The 19,268-nt window shown below is 45.6% G+C and overlaps 1 protein-coding gene across 3 annotated transcripts in view; it reads right to left on the bottom strand.

Annotated features, from left to right (window-relative positions):
• The window catches only part of AK7 (adenylate kinase 7), a 99,201-nt gene that overhangs the window by 34,185 nt on the left and 45,748 nt on the right, over positions 1-19,268 (bottom strand). For 2 of the 3 annotated variants that reach the window (XM_005562168.5, XM_065549340.2), the window contains exons 6-11: positions 18,868-18,948; positions 16,768-16,856; positions 13,011-13,101; positions 9,599-9,676; positions 8,026-8,175; positions 514-642 (exon numbers count right to left, since the gene is read on the bottom strand). In XM_005562168.5, coding sequence (XP_005562225.1) covers positions 514-642; positions 8,026-8,175; positions 9,599-9,676; positions 13,011-13,101; positions 16,768-16,856; positions 18,868-18,948 — 618 coding nt within the window. The remainder of the gene's footprint in view (positions 1-513; positions 643-8,025; positions 8,176-9,598; positions 9,677-13,010; positions 13,102-16,767; positions 16,857-18,867; positions 18,949-19,268) is intronic. The other variant, XM_045396941.3, reaches the window with a different exon arrangement.

Below are 19,268 nucleotides of genomic sequence, written 5' to 3'. Positions count from 1 at the left end.
AGAAGATCTGCACGTCATCTACCTTCTGGTGTCCCAGGACACTGCGGCTCCAGGGGCAGCCCCGATATCCTCCGAAGAGTGTCCTCAGGAGAAACCAGCGTGACCACTGTGCCATCATCAACTAACTTCCCCCGGCCTCTGAGTTGGCCACGAAGAAGAGAGGAGACAAACACACACTTGTACTCAATGCGGATGCCAAAGCCAGAAAGCGCCACATCCAACAGGCTGTGAAGAAGCTCCCTGACGCCAGTGTGGCCAAGGTCAACACTCTGCTCAGGCCTGAGGGGGAAGAGAAGCCAGATGTTCCCCTGGCTACTGATTAGGACGCCTCGGATGTTGCCAACAAAATTGGGATCATCTAAACTGCGTCCGGCTGGCTAATTCGAATAATATGCATATTTTCACCCTAAGAACAATACAGTAATTAATTAAAATGCCCATTATTAAATTAATAATTTAATAATTAAAATAATTTAATTATTTTAAATTAATTAAAATAGTTTAAAGTGTTACCAGTTTTGCTATGGCTTCAGAAATAACATCCTTCAGCTGGATGTGATGCAGTTTGTAGTACTTGGCCAATTCTTCAGCAATACTGGATTTTCCCACAGCAGGGGGACCGAGAATGCAGATCTTGACTGGCTGAAAGAGGAGAGAGTAAGGAACATAGGGCAAGCTATGAATGATCTGTAGCTAGACACAGTGGTTTTCTATTTCAGGGGAGTGCTTTTTTCTTTTTTTTTTTTTGAGACAGAGTCCAGTTGCTCAGGCTGGAGTGCAGTGGTGTGCATCATCTCGCTTACTGCAACCTCCACCTCCCAGGTTCAAGCGATTCTTGCCTCAGCCTCCTGAGTAGCTGAGACTACATGTGTGCACCACCATGCCTGGCTAATTTTTGTATTTTTTGTAGAGACAGGTTTTCTCCATGTTGGTCAAGCTGGTCGCGAACTCCTGGCCTCACATGATCTACCCACCTCGGCTTCCCAAAGTGCTGGGATTACAGGCATGAGCCACTGTGCCCAGCTGGGAGTGTCTTTTGAAAACAAAGTCTCTGGACTCTGCAGGCTAACTGTCACTCTTCTGTGGAGACTCCAGAGCCACGCCTCCACCCCCACCACCACCACGGTGGCTGCCATGTCATCCCTAAAGCATCTGCCCCCTGGTCAGACAGTTCATGTTCTGGTTCATGTCCATTCATTCAGTAGGTATTCAATAGGCACCAACTATGTGGGCTGATCTGGGCCTGGTGGATAGGACCACGTAAGAAGATGTGTCAGGAACAACTCAAATCACTAAAGAGTAAGTGCTCAGGAATTACATGCTGCCAGTTTCACAAGACAGTGCACAGTACAGGGCATTTTGCTACCTTTGTAACAGTAACAAAGCAAAGAATTTCTGGTTCAGTGTGCAAGGGGCCTAATTTACTGCCTGAATACTATTTCTGTACTGAATTTGGTCTTTAATTATTAGTTTTGTTTTGTTTTGTATTGAGATAGGCGCTCCCTCTGTTGCCCAGGCTGGTGTGTAGTGGTGCGATCACAGCTCACTGCAGCCTCAAACTCCTGGGCTCAAACTATCCTCTCAGCTCAGCCTCACAAGTATCTGGGACTACAGATGCACACCACCATGTTCATCTAATTTTTATACTTTCTGTAGAGATGAGATCTCACTGTGTGGCTCAGGCTGGTCCCAAACTCCTGCACTTAAGCAATCCTCCTGCCTCGGCCTCCCAAAGTGTTGGGTTTACAGGTGTGTGCCACTGCACCTGGCTTAGTCTTTAATTATTATTATTATTATTATTTTGAGACAGAGTTTCACTCTTATTGCCCAAACTGGAGTGCAATGGCACAATCTCGGCTCACTGCAAGCTCTGCCTCCCAGGTTCAAGCGATTCTCCTGCCTTAGCCTCCTGAGTAGCTGGGATTACAGGTGCACGCCACCACACTCAGCTAATTTTTTGTATTTTTAGTAGAAATGGGGTTTCACCATGTTAACCAGGCTGGTCTTGAACTCCTGACCTCAGGTGATCCACCCACCTCAGCCTCCCAAAGTGCTAGGATTACAGGTGTGAGCCACCACGCTTAGCCAATTATTTTTAGCACAGTTAATTTATTCTAATTTTTAGGCCAGGCATCGTGGCTCATGCCTGTAATCCCAGCAGTTTAGGAGGCTGAGGCAAGAGGATCCCTGGAGCCCAGGAGTTCGAGGCCAGCCTGAGCAATATAGGGAGGTCCCCATCTCTACAAAAAACGAGGCCAGTTTCAGCAATATAGTGAGATCCCCGTCTCTACAAAAAAAAAGAATTTTTTTTAATATTGGCTGGGCATAGTCACATGTGCCTGTGGTCCCAGCTACTTGGGGGCCCAGGCTGAGGCAGGAGGAGTGCTTAAGCCCAGGAGGTCTAGGCTGCAGTGAGTCGCAGTCACACCACTGCACTCCAAGCTGGGCAACAGAGCAACACCCTGTCTCAATTTTTTAAAAATTTATTCTAATTTTTAAAAAACATACTCATTAAAAAAAAACACCATTTATCCTGCTGATAAATTTGATTGAATGCTAAAGAAGCCCTGTGGTGTTCCTAATCAGTGAGTAAATATTCATTTCTAACAGAGGTCAAAATATCAGTAACATATAGTTATTTATTTCAAAAAGATCCAAACAGTTGTGAAACTGAGGGCCCATATTTTGCAAGGTAAATTTTGGAATTGTGCTCATGAAAAGGATTTCCATTGGTAGAGTGTCCGTATGCTTACAGATTATATAATTTCATCCACCGAGTTGGTTATTATCATTACTACCATTTGACAGGCGAGGAAACCAAGACGGCGAAGGAAGTAGGCAGCACACAGGATGGTTCTGGTGAGGAGTGTGACCCCTTCGGATAGGGATGATGGATGGTTCTGGTGAGGAACGCAGTCCTGTCGGATAGGGATGATGGATGGTTCTGGTGAGGAGCACGGTCCTGTCGGATAGGGATGATGGGTGGTTCTGGTGAGGAGCACGGTCCTGTCGGATAGGGATGATGGATGGTTCTGGTGAGGAGCACGGTCCTGTCGGATAGGGATGATGGATGGTTCTGGTGAGGAGTGTGACCCCTTCGGATAGGGATGATGGATGGTTCTGGTGAGGAACGCAGTCCTGTCGGATAGGGATGATGGATGGTTCTGGTGAGGAACGCAGTCCTGTCGGATAGGGATGATGGATGGTTCTGGTGAGGAGCACGGTCCTGTCGGATAGGGATGATGGGTGGTTCTGGTGAGGAGCACGGTCCTGTCGGATAGGGATGATGGATGGTTCTGGAGAGGAACGCAGTCCTGTCGGATAGGGATGATGGATGGTTCTGGTGAGGAGTGTGACCCCTTCGGATAGGGATGATGGATGGTTCTGGTGAGGAACGCAGTCCTGTCGGATAGGGATGATGGATGGTTCTGGTGAGGAGCACGGTCCTGTCGGATAGGGATGATGGGTGGTTCTGGTGAGGAGCACGGTCCTGTCAGATAGGGATGATGGATGGTTCTGGTGAGGAACGCAGTCCTGTCGGATAGGGATGATGGATGGTTCTGGTGAGGAACGCAGTCCTGTCGGATAGGGATGATGGGTGGTTCTGGTGAGGAGCACGGTCCTGTCAGATAGGGATGATGGGTGGTTCTGGTGAGGAACGCAGTCCTGTCGGATAGGGATGATGGATAGTTCTGGTGAGGAACGCAGTCCTGTCGGATAGGGATGATGGATGGTTCTGGTGAGGAACGCAGTCCTGTCGGATAGGGATGATGGATGGTTCTGGTGAGGAACGCAGTCCTGTCGGATAGGGATGATGGATGGTTCTGGTGAGGAACGCAGTCCTGTCGGATAGGGATGATGGATGGTTCTGGTGAGGAACGCAGTCCTGTCGGATAGGGATGATGGATGGTTCTGGTGAGGAACGCAGTCCTGTCGGATAGGGATGATGGATGGTTCTGGTGAGGAGCACGGTCCTGTCGGATAGGGATGATGGGTGGTTCTGGTGAGGAGCACGGTCCTGTCGGATAGGGATGATGGATGGTTCTGGTGAGGAACGCAGTCCTGTCGGATAGGGATGATGGGTGGTTCTGGTGAGGAGCACGGTCCTGTCGGATAGGGATGATGGATGGTTCTGGTGAGGAACGCGGTCCTGTCGGATAGGGATGATGGATGGTTCTGGTGAGGAACGCGGTCCTGTCGGATAGGGATGATGGATGGTTCTGGTGAGGAACGCCGTCCTGTCGGATAGGGATGATGGATGGTTCTGGTGAGGAACGCAGTCCTGTCGGATAGGGATGATGGATGGTTCTGGTGAGGAACGCAGTCCTGTCGGATAGGGATGATGGATGGTTCTGGTGAGGAACGCGGTCCTGTCGGATAGGGATGATGGATGGTTCTGGTGAGGAACGCGGTCCTGTCGGATAGGGATGATGGATGGTTCTGGTGAGGAACGCGGTCCTGTCGGATAGGGATGATGGATGGTTCTGGTGAGGAACGCGGTCCTGTCGGATAGGGATGATGGATGGTTCTGGTGAGGAACGCAGTCCTGTCGGATAGGGATGATGGATGGTTCTGGTGAGGAGCACGGTCCTGTCAGATAGGGATGATGGATGGTTCTGGTGAGGAACGCGGTCCTGTCGGATAGGGATGATGGATGGTTCTGGTGAGGAACGCGGTCCTGTCGGATAGGGATGATGGATGGTTCTGGTGAGGAACGCGGTCCTGTCGGATAGGGATGATGGATGGTTCTGGTGAGGAACGCGGTCCTGTCGGATAGGGATGATGGGTGGTTCTGGTGAGGAGCACGGTCCTGTCGGATAGGGATGATGGATGGTTCTGGTGAGGAACGCGGTCCTGTCGGATAGGGATGATGGATGGTTCTGGTGAGGAACGCAGTCCTGTCGGATAGGGATGATGGATGGTTCTGGTGAGGAGTGCGGTCCTGTCGGATAGGGATGATGGGTGGTTCTGGTGAGGAGTGCGGTCCTGTCGGATAGGGATGATGGGTGGTTCTCGTGAGCAGTGTGACCCTGTCAGATAGGCATGATGAATGGTTCTGGTGAGGAGTGCTGTCCCATCGGACAAGGATGATGGATGGTTCTGGTGAGGAGTGTGACCCCTTCGGATAGGGATGATGGATGGTTCTGGTGAGGAGTGTGGCCCCGTCAGATAGGCATGATGAATGGTTCTGGTGAGGAGTGCTGTCCCATCGGATAGGGATGATGGATGGTTCTGGCGAGTGCAGTCCTGTCGGATAGGGATGATGGATGGTTCTGGCGAGTGCAGTCCTGTCGGATAGGGATGATGGATGGTTCTGGTGAGGAATGCGGCCCCGTCGGATAGGGATGATGGATGGTTCTGGTGAGGAGTGCGGCCCCGTCGGATAGGGATGATGGATGGTTCTGGTGAGGAGTGCGGCCCCGTCAGATAGGGAGGATGGATGGTTCTGGTGAGGAGCGTGGTCCCATCGGATAGGGATGATGGATGGTTCTGGCGAGCGCAGTCCTGTCGGATAGGGATGATGGATGTTTCTGGTGAAGAGCACGGTCCCGTCGGATAGGGAGGATGGATGGTTCTCGTGAGGAGTGCGGCCCCATCGGATAGGGAGTATGGATGGTACTGGTGAGGAGTGAGGCCCCATCGGATAGGGAGGATGGCAGCAGTGGAAGGAGGCAGTTCCGGAGCTGAGTCCTGATGAGCCGGGCTGGGTCCCTGGAGAGGTGCAGTGCATTCACCAAGGCCTGAGATCCGGCTGTCAACTGAGCAAGTTCAGGTGTCTCATTTGTCCACGGACCAAGAGTGGGTCCTTTCTCCTGGCGTAGGCTCACTTTATCCGGGTGTAAAACCAGGATGCCAATCCATTCATTTATTTACAGTGAGAAGTATGACTGCCACTGAATCAAATGACTGCCACTGAATCAAATGACTGCCACTGAATCACACAGTCCAAGTCCACATATTTGGTACATTTACTCCCTTCAAGCCGACGGACACTGGGAGCCAAGTCTTCCAGGGCTGCTTGATGAGCTTTGATGAGAACAAGGGAAGTAGGATGAACTGACTGGAGGCAATGGGTCAAGGCGGCTTGATGCATCTGTCTCTGAAGCAGCAATGACTTTTCCTTGCTAAAGGAACTGCAATCACGCAAGTGCATGACTTGAGACTCCATCTTTTGGGGATGTCTCTGGGTGACACCTGTGGGTCTACACTGGCCTCGGTAGTGTTTCCTGTGGCTAACTGCCCCTAGGGACAGACATATTCTATTTAGTTTTTAGATATACTATTCCTTCTATCATGTTCTTGTCCAGTCTTGCTCATCAGGAACCATACGGTCTCTTCAAACTGTCTTGTCATATTTCTACTCTGTGTGTTGTTGTTACAGTTGACCTAGAGAGGACATTAGTCTAACCTCTGAGGTTGGGTTGGTGTATATCTCAGGATAACCTCCCAGTACAGCCACCATGAGGATCTTAGATGCTTAAAGGGATCATTATTTCTTTTGCTAAGTGATACATGTTTTGCTTATTCTTAACTAGACATGTTTTTCTCCCAAGAGAATATGGTTCTAAAGATATGACGGTGACACTATACTTGCTTATGTAGAGCGTTCCCTTCAACAGTGGTAATTATGATTATGATGACACCTGTTACTCACATAGGCCATTTTACAGTTTTCAAAACACTTTCTTGTGTATGACCTACGTTTGTCTTTAGAATGTTTCCCTGGGATCCAGGCAAAGCTCTGCACAGGTGCTTCATCGATCTGATTTCAGAGAGCCAAGTGCAGCGGCCCTGCAGTTAGACGTGGACATTCCAGTTACGTCTGCGTCCTACCTAGTTTGAATCTCTGACTAGCTGTGTGACCTTGAAAAAGTTGCTACCTACTCAGGAGGCTGAGGCAGGAGGATCACTTGAACCCTGGAGGCAGAGGTTGAAGTGAGCCGAGATCACGCCACTGTCCTCCAGCCTGGGCTATGGAGCGAGACTCTGTCTCAAAAAAAGAAAAAAAAGAAAGAAAAAGAAAAAGTTGCTGCAGCCAGGCACGGTGGCTCAAACCTGTAATCCCAGCACTATGGGAGGCCAATGCAAGTGGATTGCTTGAGGCCAGGAGTTCAAAACCAGCCTGGTCCACATGCTGAAACCCCATCTCTACTAAAATTACAAAAATTAGCCAGATGTGGTAGTGCACGCCTATAAGCTCAGGTACTACTCAGGAGGCTGAGGCATGAGAATTGCTTCAACCCAGGAGGCAAAGGTTGCTGTGAGCCGAGATCATACTGCAGGACTCCAGCCTGGGCAACAGAGTGAGACTCTGTCTAAAAAAGAAAAAGAAAAAGAAAAAAAAAAAGTTACTTCATCTCTCTGAGCCTTAGTTTCCTCATCTATACTATGGAGATAAGAATATCTACCTTTCACCATAAAAAAATGGTAAGTGTGTGAGTTCACACAGATGTTAATTAGCTCGATTTAGCCATTCCACAGTGTCTATATATTTCAAAACATTATGTTGTACAGGATACATGTATGTAATCTATTTGTCCATTTCAATTAATTAATTTTTAAAAAAGAATATTGACCTTGAAAAGCTGTGATAATTAAAATGACCAGTGAGTCCTCTGACCACTTAGAAAGAGATCGAAGTAGTAATCAGGCTTCTTCTACCTCTCACATGTATACCTAGGACTGAAACAAGCCAGCCAGCAAGGCGCTTGATATTTTTCCCTATTTAATATTCTCCTTTATATGGACAACACCGTGACATCACTGGAGCTTTCTATCATGTGCAATTTGCATACATTATTATCTATGTTAACTTTAAAACTGTTCATGTTTGGTTGACAAGTATTAATTTAACATACACATAAATTTGTTAGACCTGGACAAATTTGTCAAATTTGAAAAACAACTTGAAATTAGAAATGTGAATGTTTGAAAAAGCAAATACTTCCATTGGCATCATCACACTTAGAAGTCTGATTTATTTCTCTTGAATCAGAAGTTTCAATGGGAAACGGTGATAGTTACCATTAATCCTCTGCTTTGCTTGTACTCTTTGAGGATACTGTTGATATTTTCCACAAATCCTGTTTGGGCCACCCACCGGATATTAAAATTTTCCTTCACAAAGAGCGCTTCCATTCTTAAGTTGACCAGTAAGTGGTCGAGACAATCTTGCTAAAAGATAGAGGAAAATTAGAGATTTGTCTTTTTTTGTTTAATTCTGTCATTAACAGACCAAAATCACTACGGTTATTAAAGAAAGACAATATCCATTCACTAAATGTGGAAGTCAATTAATCCAGCACTGAGTATTTACAGAGCACCTGTGTGATGCTATGTTACTTCTGAACAGTCTCCATGTCTACTCTGATGGCGGGCCACATTCTGGCTGAAAGAGTAGGAAGATACTGGAAATCCAAATTTTCTTTTTAAAATATTTTAATTGCATCTACTTTTTGAATACTGTAGTTTCATGGTTCAAAATCTAGAAGAACAAAAGGTGTAGAGAAAAATATTCCCACCGGGTGGGGTGGCTCACACCTGTAATCCCAGCACTTTGGGAGGCCCAGGTGGGCGGATCATGAGGTCAGGAGGTTGAGGTCATCCTGGCTAACACAGTGAAATCCCGTCTCTACTAAAAAATATGAAAAATTAACCGGGTGTGGTGGCAGGCGCCTGTAGTCCCAGCTACTTGGGAGGCTGAGGCAGGAGAATGGCATGAACCCAGGAGGTGGAAATTGCAGTGAGCCGAGATCACGCCAGTGCACTCCAGCCTGGGCGAAGAGCGAGACTCCATCTCCAAAAAAAAAAAAAAAAATTCCCTCTGACCTTTGACCACCAACAACCCAGTTCTGCTCCTCAAGGCAACCCATAGTATCAGTCCTTTCAGAAACATATTCGAGTGCAGTGTTTAAATGCAATTTATTCTTAAAAAGAATTGCATTCTAATGCAAGCTTAAAAAACACACTGCAAAAAACCCTGTTGTTTTGTTGTTGTGATGGAATTGGAATCTCAGCCTGCTGTTTGAATTTTAGAAAGAGGCCAAAGAAAATAATTCCCAGTGTTTGAATGGCATTTTACGTATCAAATAGCTTCCAAATACATTTTGTTTTGTTTCTTTTTTCTTTTTTTTTTTTTGAGATGGAGTTTCTCATTGCCCAGGCTGGAGTGCAATGGTGCGATCTAGGCTCACCGCAACCTCCGCTTCCTGGGTTCAAGTGATTCTCCTGCCTCAGCCTCCCAAGTAGCTGCGATTACAGGCATGTGTCACCAAGCCCAGCTAATTTTGTATTTTTAGTAGAGACAGGGTTTCACCCTGTTGGTCACGCTGGTCACTGTGCCCAGCCCAAATACATTTTCTGACCACGACCTCTGGGGGTTTTTCAGGAAAGACAGCTGAAGACAAGAGTAAGTTGTCTTAGGGTAGAACATCTGGTGTGGTAGGAGTTGAAGATGGCATTGGAACCTAGGCCTTCTGACTCCAAATCCCTCATGGATCAATGTTATTTAGCCAAAACCTATCTGATATTAAAAAAATAATAATATTATTGAGAAAGATAGTTTAAAAAAAAAACAAAAAACACCTCATATACTAACCGTTAAGTCCTTGGTTAGGTATGCATTTTCTCTGGGTATTTTCTGGATTTTCCCAGGGCCAGTATTTTTACTGATACACTGTTAGAGGAAAATCGAAATATTATTTGGTTTACCTGGAAGGCTTTACTTTATATAAAACTCAAATGGACCAGGCACAGTTGCTCACGCCTGCAATTCCAACACTTTGGGAGGCCGAGTTGGCGGATCACCTGACATCAGGAGTTCGAGACCAACCTGGCCAACATGGTAAAACCCCGTCTCCACTAAAAATACAAAAGTTAGCCAGGCGTGGTGGCACGTGCCTGTAGTACCAGCTACTCAGGAGGCTGAGACACGAGAATTGCTTGAACCCAGGAGTCAGAGGTTTCAGTGAGTCGAGATCACACCACAGCACTCCAGCCTGGGTGATAGAGTGAGACTCTGTCTCAAAAACAAACAAATAAACAACCCCAAATGAATGTGAACATAATTGAATTTTTAAAAATAGCATTAGTGCCAGGTAGTGGAGATAACGATGAGCCTGGCCCGGGATCTGCCCTCAAGAGCTCCCAGTGTGAAAAGAAAGACAGAACTGTACACAGATAATGATCATGTGGAGCGTCTGCAGCTCAGCAAAGGGGATTCTGTGCTATAGTCTGAATGTCTGTGTCCCACAAAATTCACATGTTGAGATCTTCACCCTTAAGCTGATGGTGTTAGGAGTTGGGACCTTTAGGAAAGTGGATCATAAGGGTAGAGCCCTCAAGAATGAGATTAGTGTCTTATAAAAGGACCCCAGAGAGTACCTTCGCCCCTCCACCATGTGAGGACACAGGGAGAAGGCGACATCTATGAAGCCGAAAAGTGGGCCCTCGTCAGACACTGAATGGGAGTACGGGTGTGAGCCACCGCGCCCAGTCAATTCCTTTTCTTTTTAATCTTATTTTCTGCACGCTGCTGTGTGTGTGTGTATGTGTGTGTATATATATATATAAAATAAAACTACATTAATAAATTATAATATATTTATAAATATTAATTTTAATCTATGAATATATCTTAAATAAAAACTAAGTAACCATCTGCCTTTTTTTTTTTCCCACAATTTTTCTGTTTGTTTGTTTTTGAGACAGGGTCTTGCTCTGTTACCCAGGCTGGAGTGCAGTGGCACAATCTCAGCTCACTGCAACCTCTGTCTCCCAGGTTCAAGCAATTCTCCTGCCTCAGCCTCCTGAGTAGCTGGGACTACAGTCATGCATCACCACGCCTGGCTAATTTTTGTATTTTTAGTAGAGAAGGGGTTTTACCATGATGGTCAGGCTGGTCTCGAACTCCTGATCTCAAGGGATCTGCCTGACTCGGCCTCCCAAAGTGGGATTACAGGCATGAGAAGAGACAAGGTCTTGTTCTATTGCCCAGGCTGGAGTAAGGTGGTGCAATTACAGCTCACTGCAGCCTTGAATTCCTGGGTTCAAACAATCCTGGCACCTCAGCCTCTCAAGTAGATGGAACTATAGATGTGCACCACCACCAAGTCTGGCTAATTTTAAAAATTTTTTGTAGAGAGGGGGTCTCACTATGCCCAGTGCTGGTCTTGGACTCCTGGCCTGAAGTGATTCTTCCACCTGAACTCTTAAAGTGCTGGAATTACAGGTGTGAGCCACTGTGCCTGGCTGAATCTGCCTTGATCTTGCAGTTCCGAGCCTCTGGAACTGTGAACAATAAATGTCTATTGTTTATAAGCTGCTTGGTTTATGGTATTTTGTTGTAGCAGTTCAAACAGACTAAAACAACCTGGGGTGAAGAGAGACACCTGTCCCGTGCAGGAGGTGGGAATGAGGCAGGGAGGGTGCACAGGAAGATAGATGAACTGAATTTTTTTTCTTTTTTTCTTTTTCTTTTTTTTTTTGACAGGGTCTTGCTCTGTCACCCAGGCTAGTATGCAGTGGTACAATCTTGGCTCACTGCAACCTCTGCCTCCTGGGCTGAAGTGATCCTCCCACCTCAGCCTCCTGAGTATCTGGGGCTGCAGGCACACCACCATGCCTGGCTGATTTCTGTATTATTATTATTTTTTTTTTTTGGTAGAGATGGGGTTTCACCATGTTGCTCAGGCTTGAGCTGAATCTTAAAAATGAATAGGGAGCAGCCAGAAGAAGGCTGCATTAGCTGGGCCACATGGTAGCTGCTTTAGCCAGAGCAGCCTGGACTAGAAGAGGAAGCTCTCCCAGATCTAGACTCCTGAAGCTGGGCACAATGGCTCACACCTCTAATCCGAGCACTTTCAGAGGCCGAGGTGGGAGGATCATTTGAGCCCAGGAGTTTGAGGTTGCAGTGAGCTATGATCACCCCACTGCATTCCAGCCTGGGTGACAGAGCAAGACCCTGTCTCTAAAAAATTAAAAACAAACAAACAAACTTAGCCAGGCACTGTGGCTTACCCCTGTAATCCCAGCACTTTGGGAGGCTGAGGCAGGAGGATCACTTGGGCTCAGGAGTTTCAGACCAGACATGGTCTGGTCTCATGGTGAGACCTCATCTTGACAAAAAAAGAAAAAGAATGAAAATTAGCCAGGTATGGTGGTGCACGCCTGTGTTCCCAGCTACTTGAGAAACTGAGGCAGGAGGACCTCTTGAGCCCAGGATGTCAAGGGTGCAGTGAGCTATGATCACACCATGGCACTCCAGCCTGGGCGACAGAGCGAGACTCTGTATCAAAAAACTAAATAAATAAACAAATAAATAATATTAAAAACAGAGCTCCTGGAATTGGCCAGTAGGTTGGTGAACCTGAGCACATCAACACTTTGGGGCAACTGCCTGTTGGTGGATTTCAGGGTTCTGGTGTGTCAGCTGCGTGTGTGTCTGGGGTGCAGTGATCACCATCTTCTTAACCTAGCCCTGCAGTGGTCTTTCTTATTTCCCTCTGTGCATGTGACACAGAAAGGATATTTTGGTAGTAACGTTAAAGTATACACTGCAAATGCAGATAATGAGTTTGGGTTTTATGGATATTCTACTGAGGAGTCCCAGTTTTGCTAGCACAACTGATTGTATAACTACACTCCAGTAGGCAAAACTTTTTTTTTTTTTTTTTTTTTGAGATGGAGTCTTGCTCAGCCGCCCAGGCTGGAGTTCACTGGCACAATCTTGGCTCACTGCAACTACCGTCTCCCAGGTTCAAGTGATTCTCCCGTCTCAGCCTCTCGAGTAGCTGGGATTATAGGCACCCGCCATTCTGCCTGGCTAATTTTTGTATTTTAGTAGAGATGGGGTTTCATCATGTTGGCCAGGCTGGTCTTGAGCTCCTGACCTCAGGTGATTCACCCGCCTTGGACTCCCAAAGTGCTAGGATTACAGGCATGAGCCACCATGCCTGGCCGGCAAAACTATTTATGATATGTCATCAAAGTATGAGATGAAACCACTGTACCTTGACTATATCTTCCAGGGTATGAACAGACTCATCCACAGCAACCAGGTAGTGAGGCTTCGGCGTGTGATCTATGACGTTTTGTATCACTCTGCAGACCCACAGGTAAAATAATCATCAGAGGGAAAAGGCGAAAGAGATGCAGTAAACTAGAATTCACTGACCACCACCCCCATGACTGGGCGTGGGGTTTGGTGCTTTGATAAGTTATCTCCATTTTCAGTAAGGTCAGGGTTGGGATGGTTATCTGCATTCTCCACATGAGGAAGATGCTAAAGAGTTCGGTGACATTTCTCAGGCTGAGGAGCTATTGCGAAAGTGGAAGAGCTAGCTTTTGACGTCAGATCCATCTGTTTCTGGACCTGTCTTCTTTCTAGCATACTGCCCTGTCTCCCAACAAGGGGACCTGAGCCCAGTAGGACCCCAGTTTATGAAGCCTTCCCCATCTAGTGGCTCATGTGAGCCTCACAACAGTGCTTTAGGGAGATATTTTACAAAGTAAGACACAGATTTAGACAAGCTGTGGCTCTTTTAAGGAAGTCACGTAGCAACAGTGCCTGAGCCTGCTTTCCTATTCCGAGTTGCCAAGGTTTCCGAGTGCTTGCCTCTGTGCTGAGGGCGGCACAGGTGTGATCCCACTGAATTCTCACAGCCCTAGCAGGTAGGTACTGCTGCTATTCCTGTAAGTAACTTTCCCAAATTCACACAGCTAGTGAGAGGAAGAGCAGGAATTGGAACAAAAATTAAATAATTCCAGAGAGAAAAAAATAGTGAATAGATGTCTATCACAATGACTTGTCAATTCTACCTCCATCTTAGCTTCCTTTCAATAAAATGAAAATAAATCGGATCCATGCTTCCAAATGTGCAGGTCACATTTATTTTGTATTTATTTCTTTTTTTTCTATATTTATTTATTCATTCATTTATTTATTTATTTTGAGTCTCGCTCTGTCACCCAGGCTGGCAGGCAGTGGTGTAATCACGGTTCACTGCAGCCTCAACCTCCCAGGCTCAAGTGATCCTCCCACCTCCACCTCCCAGGTAGCTGGGACTACAGGCGCAAGCCACCAAACCTGACTAATTTTTGTATTTTTTGTAGAGACAGGGTTTCACTATGTTGTCCAGCCTGGTCCCGAACTCCTCGGCTCAGGCGATCCTCCCACCTTGGCCTCCCAAAGTGTTGGGATTACAGGCGTGAGCCACTACGCCTAGCCTATTTTGTATCCATTTCTCAGAACATTTCAGCTTTTTGCTTTTTCCTCTGTTAAATATTTGACAATCTTCAAAGAAACCTCTGGGGGAAAAATGCTACTTAAATGGGCCTGTCAAAAGATAAAATTATAACAAATCTAGTTAAAGATTTCAATTGACTTTATTTGTGATTCTAGAATCAGGCAACATTTCATTCCATAAAAATAGAACAAGTGTGCCAGTGAAATGAGCAGAGGCGGGTGGTTCGATAGGCAGAAAGGGCTGCAGAAAGCAGAAACAAAAAACAAAAAACACATTGGTCATTTCAAAGTTACTTTCCTTGTAAGACAGGGACAGGTAGAACAACAGAAAGATAACTAACGGGGCCGGGCACAGTGGCTCACACCTGTAATCCCAGCATTTTGGGAGGCCGAGGTGGGTGGATCACCTGAGATCAGGAGTTCGAGACCAGCCTGACCAACATGGTGAAACCCTGTCTTTACTAAAAATACAAAAATTAGCCAGGCGTGGTGGCTGGCACCTGTAGTCCCAGCTACTCAGGAGGCTGAGGCAGGAGAATCGCTTGAACCCAGGAGGCAGAGGTTGCAGTGAGCCAAGGTTGTGCCATTGCACTCCAGCCTGGGTGACAGAACAAGACTCCATGTCAAAAGAGAAAAAAAAAAAAAAGAAAGAAAGGAAAGATAACTGATAGGTTAGCACCAAGTTACTTCAGGCTACTTTTTGTCATAAGGATGAAAACACAGAGAGTTTTATTATCATAGCTATTGAAGATTGAAACTGGCTTGTTTGGGAAATTAGCTTTCTCGAAAGGTCAGATAACAGCTTAGTTTCAGTTTGGTGCCTGGAGCTTTAGCATGGGTGATTCCATTTTGATTTTCAGTCTGGTCTGTTGGGGCCTAGTACAAGAACTTAGTCCAAAACAATGGCCTCCTATAACTTGTTTTTAACAGGCCCCAAGTCCTTCTGTAATGGGAATAATTTCACACTCTAATTTATGTTTGGAAGTAATATGTTAAGGACTAATGCCAAGTAAGTTATATTAATAATATAGAAGACTCTTCTATATCTTTGAAATCCAGTAATGTCATAATGTAAAATCTCTGCAGAAAAAATGGGTATGTTACGGCCCCTCCATCCCCAGGGATGGAGCAGGTCCAGGGTTTTGTAGTGCCTGAAGCTTAGCCCATTTACAGCAAGCTTGTCAAACCGCGGCCTGTGGGCCACATGAGGCCCAGGATGGCTTTGAATGAGGCCCAACACACTTTATAAACTTTCTGAAAACGTTATGAGATTTTTTTAAAAAAACTCATCAGTTATCATTAGTGTCAGTGTATTTTATGTGTGACCCAAGACAAATCTTCTTCCAATGTGGCCCAGGGAAGCCAAAAGATTGGATATCCCTGACTTAGAGGATCCTCCTTTAAGAAAAATAATAAAGTGGATCACGGTGGCTCATGCCTGTAATCCCAGCACTTTGGGAGGCCGAGGTGGATGGATCACGAGGTCAGAAATCGAGACCATCCTGGCTGACACGGTGAAACCCTATCTCTACTAAAAATATAAAAAAATTAGCCGGGCGTGGTGGTGGGCGCCTGTAGTCCCAGCTACTGGGGAGGCTGAGGCAGGAGAATGGCGTGAACCCGGGAGGCGGAGCTTGCAGTGAGCGGAGATCGCACCACTCACTCCAGCCTGGGGGACAGAGTGAGACTCCGTCTCAAAAAATAATAATAATAATAATAAAAATGAGGTTCAGGGTCTCGGAAAGAGATCTGCTCAGGGATGTGGCCCTGAAGTTTAAACTTCCTTCATTTCCCAGTAAATCTAGAAATTCATCTGAGGTTGTGACTAATTTACCAGTGGCCAGTGGATGAGGGAAAGAGTGGGAATCTGAAAACCAGAACCTCGGGGAAGTGCAGAAATTGCTCCCTTCTGGGCATGTGCCATAGAGGTGACAGAATGAAGTCCCCGGAAGCTGGAGCTGATGAACCACAAACACAGTGAACCAGCTCATTGACCTCACATTTAAGTCAGGGTCTTCAAAGGAGGAGACGGGTTTCTGGACCTGCCTGAATACAGGGTTTAGATGCTCTGTGAGTATAAAAAACATATGTCAACTTTACCTACAACTGTCAAAGAAGAAAAAAGCTTCAGGTTTACAGTTTTCCATCTGAATTCTAGAATTTAAATTGGTGAGTTACACATATTAATCTCATCTGGGACAAAGGAATAAGAAACTACGTCCTCAGAATGCACATACCAAAGTCTTTCTTTTCCAAAATTGGAGGGCATTGCTATTCTGCTGATAGTTTCTAAGAGATGAACCTGAACTTGTCACCAGAAAGTAGAACTTTTGAACAGTGGACACTATTTCTTTAGATGCAAAATGGAGAAGATGGTACCTTCTGCATGGGGTTGTTATGAAGAACAAACACAATAATGCATGTAAGGGTCTTAGCACTGGGCAGATGCTCAAAAAGTATTAGCCTACAAACAAACACATTAACCAATTCTATGAAGGTCATGTCTCTGGGAGAATGCTTACCCTGCTAGATCAAGAACGTGGATTGTTGGAATTACATTTGTTCCATCGCCAAAAACTGGTAATGCGGGAATCTCACCCAGCCAAGCCATCTGAAAGAAAAGCAAAATCATGTCCCCCAGTTATACGTGGATGGCTATTACAGCTCACACATAAGTCTACAGTCAGAGGCATCCACAAGGCCTAGCTATCTGCTTAAGTAATTTCCTCCAGGGGGTGTTTTATAAATCAGCCCTGATGAGATTTAGGATCAAATTCTGCCAAGAGAAATAATGTGTAGCCTTGGGACTGAAATACTTTTCAAGAGATCTACAACCAGTTGTATTTAGTAGCTATACGCATGCCATCTATATAGAGAAGAATGTTTTCACATGCATGACGTCTCAATTCTCACAAAAAAGACAAATTAAAATTTAAAATTACCCCCACCAGTAGGGATGAGGTGACGGGAAATAATTACCATCGGTACAGGAGTGAAATGCTTAGTGGATAAAGTAGCATGCAGGAGGTTACACTTGTGAGAGCTTGGACTGGAACCCCAATCCTCAGAGTCCAAATCCTCGTCTTTTCTTCTCATTAAGTATTTCAGTAACCAAACAGACATCCTGAGTACTGTTTAAGTGTCACGTATTAGATTATTTTGAATTGTTGTTAAGAGTGAAAGAGGTAGGGGTGGGGGTCACAGTAGACCACTGGGTCTTGTAAGATATTTTGGACTTCGAGAAAGTGTTGAAGGGTTCTAAGCAGTGATGTGACACCAGCAGGCTTGCTTCTGTTGCCTTGTGGAGAAGTGGTGGGAAGGAGAGTCCGATGGGGAGAGAGAGATGATGGCAGGTGTGCAGGTGAGATGGGGTACCCTAGCTTGGAAGTGGGAAGTGCACGGAGTGGGGATGGAGAGAAGGGAGATGTTGAGGAGGCTGACTGTAGTAACTGGGAATTTTGTGATGGGTAATGTGAATGGAAAATAAATCTTGGGACCCCAAAATCACTACGCCAGAGGGAAAAGTCAAGCTGGGAACTACATAAAGCAAACCTGTCTCTCGTTCAAAGATTTTATTTTTGTTTTCTTTTTTAAAATTATTATTTTTTGAGATTTTTGAGATGGAGTCTTGCTGTCACCCAGGCTGGAGTGCAGTGGCACAATCTTGGCTCACTGCAACCTCTGCCTCCCAGGTTTAAGCGATTCTCCTCCCTCAGCCTCCCAAGTAGCTGGGATCACAGGCATGTGCCACCACACCTGGCTAATTTTTGTATTTTTAGTAGAGATGGGGGTTTCACCATGTTGGCCAGGTTGGTCTCGAACTCCTGACCTCAGGTGATCCGCCCGCCTCGGCCTCCCAATATGCTAGGATTACAGGCGTGAGCCTCATTCAAAGATTTTAAAAGCTACATACCTTCCTCACAATTTGCCCACTAGGAAATTATTTGTAGGCCCCCAGAGCTTTACCCGAAAACAGTTCTGTTGAATTTCACCCTGACAATGTAAATTGACAGCTTATCTTCACAGGTACAGGACAAGGACAGAACTCAAAGTCATCCCTAGGCTCACCTGACAAATAAATGCATATCTGATTGCTTCCTCTGCCCTATGTTTATTTTATCTTACGTAAAAATGCAGATTCGCTGAGCTAGATAAATGCATAAGTGACTATTCCTCTACCCTTCCCTCATGTTGAACAGCTGATCAAAGACTCAAAAGAATACACCCGCTTGCCTCTTATCTACCCACACCTTTTACTTATTTTTTGTAGGCACAGGGTTTCACCATGTTGCCCAGGCTGGTCTCAAACTTCTGGGTTCAAGCCATCCACTCACACTGGCCTCTCAAAGTGCTTTACTGGGACTATAGGCATCAGCCACCACGCCTGGCTTACCCACATCTTAAAAAAATTCTTCCTCTTTCTCTAATATCTACCCTTTTCCCTTTAAATACTGAAGCACATCTTCAGTATTTAAAAGTATCACATCCATACTTTCTTTCATTTTCTGCTATTCTATTGCACTAACCACATCCAAAGCAATAAGAAACACCTTCCCTTCAAATTGTGTATCTTTATCGTAAGACACTTTTAAACATTCCATGTCATCACTGAAAAGCCATACCTTAAAAAATGTGTGTAACATGCCTCCTTCTGCTCCATACTGGAGTCCAGCAGCAACTACGTAAGTTGCAAATTTTCTGGTCTATTAGATAAAATACAGAAGAAAAAAGCTGGCTGTAATATTATTAATCATATTGAATTAGATTATTTTAGTAGTTAAAATGAGCACTTTTGGAACTTCCGTCAACACTTGCAGGTTACTGAGGTATTGTTCGGGATACAAATCGTATCTCTTAAAGGGAGAAACAACACCCCTATGCTATTCAGGAATACCTCTGACCACTATTAAAATTTAACAAGGACTCCTAATTAAATTAAAGCCTGGGTTTTTGTGAAAACTTAGTACCTGTAAGCTCTGTGCTGGGCACTGAGGGGGAAAAGAAGATAGAAAAACAGGTCTTT

Source organism: Macaca fascicularis, chromosome 7 (genome assembly GCF_037993035.2).
Source record: "Macaca fascicularis isolate 582-1 chromosome 7, T2T-MFA8v1.1".
NCBI lineage: Eukaryota > Metazoa > Chordata > Mammalia > Primates > Cercopithecidae > Macaca > Macaca fascicularis.
This window is presented reverse-complemented; position numbering and strand designations above follow the sequence as displayed.